This window comes from Ceratotherium simum, chromosome 2 (assembly GCF_057802395.1).
Source record: "Ceratotherium simum simum isolate JZ-2026a chromosome 2, ASM5780239v1, whole genome shotgun sequence".
Classification (NCBI taxonomy): Eukaryota; Metazoa; Chordata; class Mammalia; order Perissodactyla; family Rhinocerotidae; genus Ceratotherium; species Ceratotherium simum.
In genome coordinates this window covers 41,064,184-41,077,575 of record NC_141901.1, presented here as the reverse complement: position 1 = coordinate 41,077,575, position 13,392 = coordinate 41,064,184, and the positions used below count along the sequence as shown (strand labels likewise).

At 41.7% G+C, this 13,392-nt stretch overlaps 1 protein-coding gene across 6 annotated transcripts in view; it reads right to left on the bottom strand.

The window, feature by feature from the left end:
- LOC101397523 (GON-4-like protein) overlaps positions 1–13,392 on the bottom strand; it is a 75,528-nt gene that overhangs the window by 12,128 nt on the left and 50,008 nt on the right. For all 6 annotated transcript variants that reach the window (XM_014791972.2, XM_087441951.1, XM_087441948.1 and 3 more), the window contains 5 exons: positions 13,209–13,295; positions 12,113–12,284; positions 10,502–10,646; positions 8,937–9,087; positions 246–362 (listed from right to left, as the gene is read on the bottom strand). In XM_014791972.2, the coding sequence (XP_014647458.2) occupies positions 246–362; positions 8,937–9,087; positions 10,502–10,646; positions 12,113–12,284; positions 13,209–13,295 (672 nt within the window). The remainder of the gene's footprint in view (positions 1–245; positions 363–8,936; positions 9,088–10,501; positions 10,647–12,112; positions 12,285–13,208; positions 13,296–13,392) is intronic.

Genomic DNA, 13,392 nt, shown 5'->3' with positions numbered 1-13,392 from the left:
CTATACTCTAGAAACTCTTCTCTGAACTTCTTTTGGGAAACTATCATTTTACCCACTATTTTTAAAAGGTTATAGAATCACCTGGGGGGAGGGTAGAGAAGTAGGAGAGGAAGGGTGAATGAGGAAGATTTCTCAAGTTCTAGTTCTACAACTAAAGCATTAGAGGTGTAAAGTTGCCCTTGATGTTCCTGCAGGGTTTTTAGTGACCATCTGCCTCTGACATACTTTGAGGAGGAGGGCTGTACCTTTAACCAGAATGGAAGCCGGTGTTCTTCCCTCTCTACAGGTGGCTTCCACTGATGTGGCTGGATCTCTTCACAGCACCTCCCTAAGATGGGCAGCTGTTTGGTCTTCTTATAAAACTGAGCATGAAGAAATAAAGCATGAGTCACATTCCTTCCATAAACATTGCCCTGTGTCAGGTTGGCAAGTGGAGTGGGCAGTGGTTTGAGACAGACGTACACACACATATACATGCACACACACATCCATATATACATAAACAGCATATGCTGAATGCTTCTGCATTTCAAATTAGGCTGATCCTAATTAATAAAGATTTTGCAATTACTGAATATCTTCTAACTGATGATCTCAGTTCTGGTCACCAAGAAGGGAAAAGTTTAGGTCACAGAGAAAAGGAAGCAGACGGTCAGAGTAATCTTATTTATTTATTTTCTTTTTTTTTTTTTTTTTTTTAAAGATTTTATTTATTTTATTTTTTCCCCCCAAAGCCCCAGTGGATAGTTGTGTGTCATAGCTGCACATCCTTCTAGTTGCTGCATGTGGGACTCGGCCTCAGGATGAACGGAGAAGTGGTGCCTCGATGCGCACCCGGGATCCGAACCCGGGCCGCCAGCATCGCAGCGCGCGCACTTAACCACCAAGCCACAGGGCCGGCCCAAAGAGTAATCTTATTTAAAATTTGCTCCTGCTCAATAGCTGCAATGATAGTGCCTTAACCCTCATCAACGAAGCAAATAATGGTGCAAAGGACATTAGAACAGAAGGGAAAGAAGAATAGAGAGATTGAGACAGTTCAGTTTTAAGAGTAAATGAAGGGGAGGAAGTCAAGATGGTCACGTAGGCAGACTCTGAACTCACCTCCTCCAGCAGACACAGCCAATTTACAACTACTCGTGGAAAAATTACCTGAGACAGAACTGAAAACCGGATAAGAGGAACTCCTGCAACAACAGACGATCCTAACTGAGCTGGAAGAGGCAGAAACTCCCTTCTGGAGAGGAAAAACGCCACCTTCACAAGCCGCCAGCATCACGGCCGCCCGGGAGCAGCCCACAGGTATGCAGCCCTCCTTGGAGGAGGGGCCTTGAGACGGGGAGCGCCCCTGCTGTGGGCATTTTGTGGACCCAGCACAATCGAGACAAGTGGCATAATATCTGACTTTGCCTGCTACTAAAACATTGGGGAGTACCCCCAGAAAAGCTGGTTCACAAAGCAATTAAAACCGGCTCTTAAAGGGCCCATGCACAAACTCACCCGTTTCAGAAAGCAACCTAAAATCACCAGAAAGAAAGGTGCACAGTGCTGTGGTGAAAAGAGACTCACCTAACAGGCCCTGAGTGCATCTCGGTGAGAGGTGAGACCTCTCCAGGGACTGGGACATTGGTGGCGGCCATTGTTGTGGCCTGGCGTGGGCATGCTGACACAGACTCCATTGGAGTTCTCCCTGAGGCCTGCTAGCCCAGGTCTGCCCCACCCACTAGAGCACCGATTTAATCCAGCTCAGCCAGGGCAGGCAGCCCACCCTTGAGACTGGCCCCACCCAACAACAAGCCATAGATTGGTGACTGGATTCTCTGCAGCCTGGCAACTGGGCCGACTTCAGTGGGGCAGGGCATGCACAAGGAGCGGGTGGAGAGTGTGGGGCGGTGGTGGAGTGTGTGGGGCTCCCGCCATGGAGAGACTGGGTCTGCTTCAGGAGGTCGGGGCGCGCACACGGGGCAGGACTGTGTTGACTGTGTGTGGACCTGTGGGCGGCAGGGCTTGTCAGCTGCAGAAGACTTGTGCTTCTCAAAGACCCACATAGGGGGTTTGCCCCACCTTCCAAAGCCTGAAACAATTGGGTGCTCCCATGCTGAGGCCAGCCCCACCCAGCTGCAATCCTCAGAGAGCTGACAAGAGACCTAAAGGCTGGAGGCTTATAGCAATTGTAAGGCCCTGAGCCTAACAACCTGCCACGCTGGGGGCCAACTCACTTAAAAGAAAGACTGCAACACAAATGTGGTATTAGAACTTGCAGCCAACTGTGCTGGGGCTCTCCACACCTGATAAAGAGACTGAAGGGCCCACAACAACTACAAGCAGCTGAACATTACAACAGCTGGCCAGGAGCATAACTCGGCCTCCCTGGGTGCCTACAGGGAGAGCAAACAGGCCACAACAGAAGGACACACGTAGCCCACATAGGGGTCACCCCTGGAAAATTGGGAACTGAGGGAAGCACACTGCAGGCCTCCTAAGCCATCACTTACATAAGGTCACCTATCCAAGAGCAGGAGACGTAGCTGACCTACCTAATACATAGACACAAGCACAGGGAAAGAGGCAAAACGAGGAGGCAAAGGAATACATTCCAAGTAAGGGAACAGGACAAAACCCCAGAAAAGGAACTAAGTGAAACAGAAATGAGCAACCTACCCAACAGAGAGTTCAAACAAAGAGTGTTAAGGATGCTCACTGATGTGGGGAGAAGAATAGATGAACTCAGTGAGAATGTCAACAAAGAAATGGAAGATATAAAAAAGAACCAATCAGAAATGAAGAATACAATACTGGAAATGAAAAATTCACTAGAGGGACTCAAAAGCAGAGTAGAGGATACAGAAGAACGGATCTGTGAGCTGGACGAAAGACTAGAAGAAATTACCCAAGCTGAACAGGTAAAAGAGAAAAGAATTAAAAAGAGTGAGGACAGTCTAAGGGACCTCTGGGACAACATCAAGTGCACTAACATCCATGTTATAGGTGTCCTGGAAGGAGAAGAGCGAGACAAAGGGGCAGGGAATCCATTTCAAGAAATAATAGATGAAAACTTCCCTAACCTAAGGAAGGAAACAGACATCCAGGTACAGGAAGCACAGAGAGCCCCAAACAAGATAAACCCAAAGAGGCCCACACCAAGACACATCATAATCAAAATGTCCAGAATTAAAGATAGAGAGAATCCTAAAAGCCGCAAGAGAATGTCAAGTTACATACAAAGGAAACCCCATAAGGCTATCAGCTGACTTCTCAGCAGAAACCTTACAGGCTAGAAGAGAATGGCATGATATATTTCAAGTGCTAAAAGGAAAAAACTTACAGCCAAGAATACTCTACCCAGCAAGGTTATCATTCAAAATGGAAGGAGAGATCAAAAACTTCCCAGACAAGCAAAAATTAAAGGAGTTTGTCACCAAGAAACCAGTGCTACAAGAAATGTTAAAGGGACTGATTTAAGGGGAAAAAAGAAAACCACAAATAGGAAAAATTATCTATTTCCATGATAAGAGGGTAATGGATACAAATGCACAAAAAAGAGGTTAGATATGATATCAAAAACATAAAAGGAGGGAGGAGGGAAGTTAAAGAGTAGAGCTTACAGACAGAGGTCAAACTAAAGAGACCATCAATTCTGTATAGAAGAAAAAAGGAAGAAAGAAGGACTACTAAAACACTGAGAAAAACAAAGTTTAAAAATGGCAGGAAGTACATACTTATCAATAGCTACTTTAAATGTCAATGGACTAAATGCTCCAATTAAAAAGCACAGGGTGGCTGACTGTATATATACACAATGGAATACTACTCAGCCATAAGAAACGATGAAATCCAGCCATTTGTGACAACATGGATGGACACTGAGGGTATTATGCAAAGTGAAATAAGTCAGAGGGAGAAGGTCAAATACCGTATGATTTCCTTCATTAAGTAGTAAATAATAACAACAATAAACAAACACATAGAGAAAAAAAAAAAAGAGTAAATTGAAGAGGGGAATTGAACTTACACAGATAATAAACACGCATTCACTCAACATTTGGTGAATGCCTTCTATGTGCCAGGCACTGTGCTACAGCTGAGCAGACAAAGAAGAGAAGCAATTCCTGCTTTCAAGGAGCTTACAGACTAGTAGGACAGACAGTCAAGTAGACCAATAATAGCATTCAGTGTAAAAAAAAGTACAGACAAAGGGGCCAGCCCGGTGGCACAAGCAGTTAAGTGTGGGCGCTCCACTGCGGTGGCCCAGGGTTCGCCGGTTTGGATGCCGGGCGCACACCGATGCACCACGTGGCAAGCCATGCTGTGGCGGCGTCCCATATAAAGTGGAGGAAGATGGGCATGGATGTTAGCCCAGGGCCAGTCTTCCTCAGCAAAAAAACAGGAGGATTGGCAGATGTTAGCACAGGGCTGATCTCCTCACAAAAAAAAAAAAAGAGACAAAGATGGGCACGAAAAATGAGACACAACTCAAACTTGAACAATAAAGATTTTTCTGGAGCTTAGATGAAAGTTAACGGAACAGAGTTTGCTACGTGAGGCAGGGGAGGGCAGAGTACACTTCACGTTCAAAATCACGAACATGTTTAAGGAACCACAGAGATTGGTCTGGCTACGACTCAAGGAATGGAGAGAGACTTCAGGAGACAAGTCAGAGGTAGGTAGGGTAGGCCTTCTGTGCCATGCCACACAGTCCCACCTCCACCCTGAAGGATTAGAGGTAGCTATGATAGTAATGTGAAGGACATAATAAATGGAGCCAGAATTAGAGACACCACTTAGAAAACTACTGCATTAATCCAGGTGTAACAAAAGCCTGAACTAAGGCAGTGGGCAACAGAGTAGGAAATAGAGTAAGAAAATGGAGAACATGGTGACTGACAGACATACAGTAGAGATCAAGCAGGTGGAGTCGAGGATAACTCCCAGGGTTACGGATTGAGAAAACAGCCAGACAGTAACGTCATACCCACAGATGCAGATCACAGAAGGGGTAAGTTAGGGGAGGGAAGTCTGCTGTTGGTGGTGGTAGCAGTGGCAACAACTGGAGGGTACAGAAGGAGACATAAGTTCAGTTCGAGGAGTCAGTGAGGCAACCAAGTTAAGAATTCCTTTAGGGGCTGGCCCAGTGGTGTAGTGGTTAGGTTCATGCATTCCACTTCGGCAGCGCGGGATTCGCAGGTTCAGATCCCGGGCGCGGACCTACATATCGCTCATCAAGCCACGCTGTGGCAGTGTCCCTCATACAAAATAGAGGAAGATTGGCACAGACATTAGCTCAGGGACAATCTTCCTCAAGCAAAAAGAGGAGGACTGGCAACAGGTGATAGCTCAGGGCCAATCTTCCTCACCAAAAAAAAAAAAAAAAAGAATTCCTTTAAACAGCTGACTATACTAAGATAGAGCTCAGGAGAGAAATTTGGACCAAAGATACAGATTTGAAAATCATGAAGAAAGAGATAATACCAAAAATCATGAATTTGGATGAGACCACACACTGTGAATTTACCATGGAACACTGACATTTAAGGGTAGAGCAGGGGAAGAAGAGGTCACGAAGAAGCAGCCTGAGGTAAGAGTCCTGATACGACAGAAGACAACAGAATAGGAAGTTTGAAGAAGGAATGAGTGAACTACAGTATCAACTGCAAAGCTAAATAGGATAAGAACAGGAAAGTATCCACTGGATAGCCAATTGAAAAATAAATCGAGATCTTTGTGGGGATAATATCCACACTTTCATAGGTTAGAGAGTTAAGGAGAAACACACTGTTAAAACAGGTAGATTAAACACATCCATTTGGCTTTGTTCCCTCTTGAAACCCCATGAAAACAACAGAAAGGAATTTTTTTAAAGTAAAAGCCTACAAGGAGAGAGAGAATGAGAGAAAAAGTAAAAGCAACGAAATTTTCAAAGCTAAAAAGCAGATGGATGAGTGGTAACTAACATAAGAGAACAAAGAAAACCAAATCCCATGTGGAGAAAGGTTAAGGGCCAACTAAATTTATGTCAAAGATTGGCAAAAGGATAAGACACAGATACCTCTAGAAGTGGAAATAAAGCTGGAATTAAAAACAAGTAAAGATGAGGAGGACACTTTAAATCTGTTGAAGAGGGAGTTCGACCCCAAATCCCCTCTCCTGTTTGGTGTAGCCAGGTGACAGCCTCTCCTCCTACCCTGGCAGAAGCATTGCTGGAAAGGATGACCTCTGGACCGAGGCTATCAGGCACAGCTGAGCACAGGCATACTATGCTGATCAAAGAGATGACTGATCTGTTTGATCAATCAGAAAACTCCAGCCTTCTTCTCTCTTGCTTTCCCACATTACCTCTGCCATTCACTATTAAAAAATATTCAACGAGAAGCCGGCCCAATGGCACAGTGGTTAAGTTTACGTGCTCTGCTTTGGTGGCCCGGGGTTCGTGGGTTCAGATCCCAGGCACAGACCTATGCACCGCTCATCAAGCCATGCTGTGGCAGGCGTCCCACATATAAAAAATAGAGGAAGATGGGGATGGATGTTAGCTCAGGACCAATCTTCCTCAGCAAAAAGAAGAGGATTGGCAATGGATGTTAGCTCAAGGCTTATCTTCCTCACCAAGAGAAAAAAAAAAGAGGAATACTTGCAACAGATGTTAGCTCAGGGCTAATCTTCCTCACGCACACCCACAAAAAAACAACGAGGGCTGGCCCCATGGCCTAGTGGTTAAGTTTGGCATGCTCCACTTCAGCAGCCCAGGTTTAGTTCCTGGGTGCGGTCCTACACCACTCCTCAGCAGCCATGCTGTGGCAGTGACTCACATACAAAAAATAGAGGAAGACTGGCACAGATGTTAGCTCAGCGTGAATCTTCCTCAAGCAAAAAAGAAGAAGACTGGCAACAGATGTTAGCTCAGGGTGAATCTTCCTCAGCAAAAAAAAAAAAAAGAAAAAAAATTCAATGAACCAAAAAAAGCTTTTGGAAATTAAAAATATGATGGAAGAAATAAAGAACTCAACTCAGCAGAAGGGTTAGAAGAAAAAGCTAAAGTCAAATCCCAGAAAGTACAACAAAAAGACAAAGTGATGGGAAACAAAAAGACAAGAAGAGAAGACCAGCCTGAGAGGTCTAACATCTGACTACTGGGCACTGCAGACAGAGAGACCAGAGCAAATGAAGAGGAGGAAACCATCAATACATAATTCAAGAAAATTTCCCAATACTGGAACATATGAGTTTGCAAAGTAAGGTTTATCAAGTGCCATGCATAAGCAGTGAAACTAGACTCACACTAAGGTATATTATCATGAAATTTCAAAACACTGGAGCAAAGGAAAAATCCTACCTGCTGCCAGAGGGAGGGGAAAACAGGTATCCCCCAAAGGTTCAAGAGTCAAAATGGCATCAAATTTCTAAATAGGCAGCACTAGAAACTAGAAGAAAATGGAGCCAGGCCCTTAAAAGTTTCTCATAAAAATGATATCCAACCTAGAATTATGGACCCACTAAAAGGGGAGAGCAGAATAGAGACATATTTTTTAACTTTTTAGTTTGAATGATTATAGATTCACAAGAACTTGCAAAAATAGTACAGAGAAGTCTTATGTACCTTTCATCCAGTTCCCCCCAATGGAAAGATCTTATGTTACAGAGTAACAATAGTTATATATACAAACCAGCTATACAGTACAATAGCAAAACTAGGAAATCGATATTGGTACAATCTACAGACCATGAATATACACAGTTTAAATCTAAGAATTTGTTTCTCAAAGCACTCTTCCTCAGAATGCTACTAGGATGTGCTCCACTAAAACAAGGAAGTAAAGCAAAAAAGATGTGGGTCAGGAAGTAAGAGGATCCAACACAAGTAAGAGGCAAAAGGAATCCCCAGGACGACAGTGAAGAAAAAGCCCTGGACGACATTAGTGCAGCAAGCCGAGAGAGTAACACGTTTAGAGTGGAATAGCATCAGAGGGCTCAGGGAAAGACTTCCTTAGGAAGATGAAAATGATAGAACATCTAAAACATTCAAACACACTTATAAGAGATTTATAAAACTGAAGTAAACTTTAGTGTTGAACTGGTAATATATACATCATAAAACCAAGCCCCACCCACCCCCTAAAATACATTTATTAACTCCAGGAAAAACAAAATGTTCAGCAGGAAAAGCAAAGTAATCCTGATACACTACATAGCTCAACTGTGAGAAGCATGTACATAGTGTTTATAATGTAAACCCTGCATACGATCTAACCAAAACTGTGATATAATTATAGTAGAGAAATATAATAGAGAAAATCGGAGGACAGAAGATATGCTTGTTTGTGTTGGGACTATGGGAGTGCAGAGAGAGGTAAGTCTTCATCTTCTATGATTTAAGTTTAACAAATAAGGCGTAAATCCAAAACATCAAGTGGTAGCAATTATAAGCATGCCACCTAGATATGGAGGTAAATGCGCCATCTCCCCAGAAACCTTGGTTAGCAGGAAATACGGAGAAAAATATTGTTTTTCATGACAAGCCTCATAGAACAATTTGACTCTTTAAACCATTTAAACCATTTGCCTCTTTAAAGTACATACTTTATAACTTCGTTATAAATATCTAAATAAAAAGAGTTAAGGAGAAGGATGTAAGTGGAGTGTCATCTACCCTTTTAAGAGGTTAGAGTAAAAGAAAGAGAAAATAAAAGGCTAGAGGAAAACACAGATTCAAAAAATATTTTAAGACAAACAATTTTATATTCAGGAGAAATATCCATAACAGAGGAAGATGATACTCCAGAAGAAAATAACGGATCAGTGTCCCTGGAAAGGCAAGAGGGGCATGAATCTAGTGCACAAATGGGAAAATAAGCCTTAGATAAAAGGTCCCTCTCTTCCTTGAGACTAAAGCAGAAGGAAAAAGGTGAGGTCCCCAGGTGGAGCATGCAGGAAGCACTTACTTTAATGATGTTGTCAGGTGCTCTGTTCATGTTGAGGTTCTTGATCCTCACTGTCAGTTGGTAGGCAGTCTTGCAGGTTAGAAGGTACTTGCTAATTAGAGGCTTAGGAAACTCAGTCCCTTCAAAGTGCTTCAGTCCTAAAGCCAACAAACTGAGAAAGGAGCAATGACACTAACTCACTTCACAGTCCATTCTTCTAAAAAGCCTCCCCAGACTAACTCCACATTTTACAATCCACTTTTTCTACATCTAATTCTGGTATAAGTTAATGACTACTCAACAGATAATTTCAGATATTTACTGAGTGCTAATAAGTACTATGAAAAAGACTCAATCAGGAGTTTACAATCAAGTGGGAAGAACAAAAACTAGGCATAAATCACTAATAAATGTCAGATCATGATGAGCTTTATACTAATAATACAAACGAAGTTCAAAGGAATACAAAGGAATGAGAATGGTTCTAATAAAACAAATATAAAATGAGTGCTGAGCACCATGTTAGACACAGTAAATCAGCACCAACACTACCCCCCAACATGACATATACAATGCCGGTTACCTATGTACATATCTGCTGATGGCAGTCGGGCAATTCATATTAGGAGCCATAAAAACGTTCATAACCTTTATGGAATAATCTCACTCTTGGGAATTTACCCAAAGGGAGAAACCTGAAAGATTTTCAAAAGCTCTATGTACAAACATCCTTGGTGAAGCCTCACTTACAACAGCAAAACAAGAAAGGGAAAAAATAAAAACAAAAAACAGTGGCAAATAAAAGGACTATAAAAGGGCCATTAAATATTGCTTTAAAAGATAATATACAGAAGGGCCGGCCCGGTGGTGAAGCGGTTAAGTGTGCACTCTCCGCTTCGGTGGACTGGGATTCACAGGTTAGGATCCTGGGCGCTCACCAACCCACCGCTTGTTAGGCCATGCTGTGGCGGTGTCCCATATAAAGTAGAGGAAGATGGGCACAGATGTTAGCCCAGGGCCAGTCTTCCTCAGCAAAAAGAGGAGGATTGGCAGCGGATGTTAGCTCAGGGCTGATCTTCCTCACAAAAAAAAAAAAAAAAAAGATAATATACAGAAACAAAAAAAAGAAGGATGTTACTGCATAGAGCATAGAAAAACAATTTCAAGAAGATGTTAGGTTAAAAAAAGCAAAACAAAATTATACTTTAAATTGCCAACAATTAGATAAGAAATGCAAAAAGAAAAGTCATTGTCTTAGGGTGGTAAGGATAATGGATACAAAAATTTTTCCTTTGAAAAATTTCCTCTAACAGTATTACTAGATTGCTTTTTACAATAAATAAAAGACAAAAAGCAATTTAAAATGTTTCCAAAATGTGCATGTCGTTCCCCAGAAGGCCAGTATTTGGCACTGCAGGAACAAGCACATACTACAGCACTGTGCCCATCTACACTGCTTTTCTTTTTGTCTTTGGTGTCCATGTCTTATTGTATATGCCTTATTTCCCCTAAACGCCTCCAGAAAAAGAACTAGGTCTTCTCATGAGGATATTTGGTGCTTTTGTTCTCCCACAGTAAACCCTTACTTGTCCTCAGCCTTGGTGAACAAAATCTTATCCTGGGGATTCTTTGCCTTCAGAGAACACACTGGAAGTAGCTCTGGATACATGAAAACCTTGTTTGTGGCCAGGATCCAAGCCACTTGCTTTGGCAAACAGGGAAATTCATAGGCTGTAAGAAAAAAAATCTGTGATAAACGAAATTCTAGAACAAAAGAGGGCTTCACACAAGCTGCCGAACGCATTTTTGCATTTAGATAGAGCTGCCCCTACCTAACTTGATGCCCTCCCACCCACACACCTTCCCCCTAAAAGTTTTCACAATCTTTCTCAGCCTACCACATGCCTAAAGGGAGTCCCATTCAATGCTATTAAAAGTTAATTCTCTTATTCTTTCCTGTGTGGAACACACAACACACAGAGTAACACAGACACTTATAAAGTACCTAGTAGCACCTGGCACATAGTGTATACTCAAAAAATTTTTACCTCCTTCCCCCTTTAAATCCTTGAAAGATAAGTGACCTTCAACAATGCTTTCTTTCTTCCAGGATAAGATTTCAACTTCTTTAATCTCCCTCACAAATCTGGTATTCCAAATTTTATTTTATTTGATTCTTACTTAACTTTCATTAAGTTCTCCCAGATTCCTCCTGAGGTTGAGAACAAAAAAACCATAAAAGGAATGAGACAATTGAGTCTCATTCATTTCTGTCTTTCTGTCTAAGCCTCTCAATTGCAGGCACTTCTGCCTTTCCAGAGACAAGCACTACTATATCCAAATTTCTCCTTCCCTAAACATTATTTTTATATCCCCAGAAGAAAAACACAGGACACTATATTGTAAGTTATTACTGGAGTGTGGTGTTAAATTAAGTTTTCATTACCAACATATAGCTAACAAAGCAGTTTGAGGTCAGTGTCTATGGTAGAATGCACTTATATTCAATTTAACTATAAGAGTCAGGGATTTAAAATCAAATCCAAAGACAAACCCAAATCCAGAGCAAACCACAACTAATTTGCTAAACCAGCAAACTAATCAGAAGCAAACATCTGATTTAAGGGAAAAGCAAATATTTTCTCAAGAAATACTAAATCAATGCAAGATAAAAACCAAACTTGCAAATTTCATTAAAATATTGAACATGGCAAATGTCCAACACCTCTAATTTATGCCTTACTCCCAAATTAACACTTCATTCAAAATGGAGGAACCATTACAATCATTATGAGAAATAAAATGATCTTAACGAAGAAGAGAGTAAAAACCAAAACACGACCCAACTCTACCACTTGACTTCCTTCTTTACCAGATCCCACTTTGTCCCGATCCCCCTCCTAATGCTTACCCTCATATCCATTTAAGTCCAATTCTTAGCACTGAGTGCCATATCTCTACCCCCGACAACCCTGTTCTATCCACTGTCTCCATCTCTTACTTAAGCCCAAATATTATCATGGAATTCTAGAACTTAGATAATGAGTACAAAAGGAGGATAAAAGAAAGAAGGAAGAAATTACAAATATCCTGGCTCCTCTACCCCTAGGAAATTATCCTTAGGAAATTATCTATGGGATAAGACTCCCACTCCTCACTGCAAGTAAAAACTTGAAGTGGACACATCTGTCCCCTACCAGTCTTCTTGACAGTTTTGCGAGGACTCCAGTCAATGCTGACATGTGTGTTGAAGTCTTCAATGAGCTGCACAGCTCCCATCAGGTTACAGGGTTGGAACAAGGTCTGAAACTTGGGGTTGAACTGATGGTGAAGGGCGATGGAGCTTTGAGCAAAGGTTCCCAGCTCTTTCTGGGAAAATAGGACACAAAGGAGATCTAAGTTCCAAACAATTAATACTAGTAGCCCTTAGCCTCTGAGTTAAAGTGTCCTTCCTACTATAGGATAAAAACAGGTAAAAATCATCATAAAGTCTTTTATAACTAACATTATTCCATTAAGACTCTTTTGCTGAGTCCTCAGATATTCAGGGATTGAGTTTGTGATACACTCATTTGTTCTTGTTTTATTCTTAGCCTGAGTGTTCCTCAGTCTTTTGGATGTATGGTCTATCTCCCCAGCTAGAATTAAGGTGCTCAAGAGTGAGAGCCACTACTTTTTAAATTTTCTGTCTTTTGGTTTCTCTGAATAACACCTAGAACAAAGTACTTCTCATGACCCTCTGAACACAGTAAGAGATGAATACACCCTGTTGACTACCAAGGAAGCTTGGACTACTAGCTAACTATACTACTCAAACTCCAAAAAGACTTACCCAAGAAGCAAAGAATATCATCATTACCTGCCCAAAAGTTCAGGGGCAATTTTTATACCATTTAAAATTTCAAAAGTAAAAGCCCTTCCTCCAAAATACTTCAAAACATCATGAAAAAAATTAATTTTATACACAAACACTGATATTGAGCCTAATGAATGGATAATGAATTCAGTAAAAAGAACAGAAGTACAAAAACCTAAGAAGTCAGAGTGGATCTAAAGATGAGGAAGAGGACGCAATAAAAAAGTCAGAGGAATAGTCTTAAGAAAACTGAACACACTTTGTCCTTCCAGGGGAATCAGTGGCTTACATTCTCTCAGCAAGCACAGGAAGCAATAGGTATAGCTACCAAAACACGCAGGAGAGAATAAATGTAGATTATGATGGGTGAATATCTGTGAAAAATGACTTGCCAAGCTAATTGCATACTGAAGTCTTGGGAATATTTGGAACCTTACGAGAAATATCCTGGTGGTGCTGGCCTCCGAACTGAGATTGGGGTTGGAGGTGGCGAGAAGGTGAATTTGCGTCAAGAGCTGAACATGCTGGGGAGGGAAAGAAAATAATACAGTGACACATTATGATGTTGTCATTTCAGGAACCCAAAAGACCATACCAAGATGTATGCAACTTTCTCACACA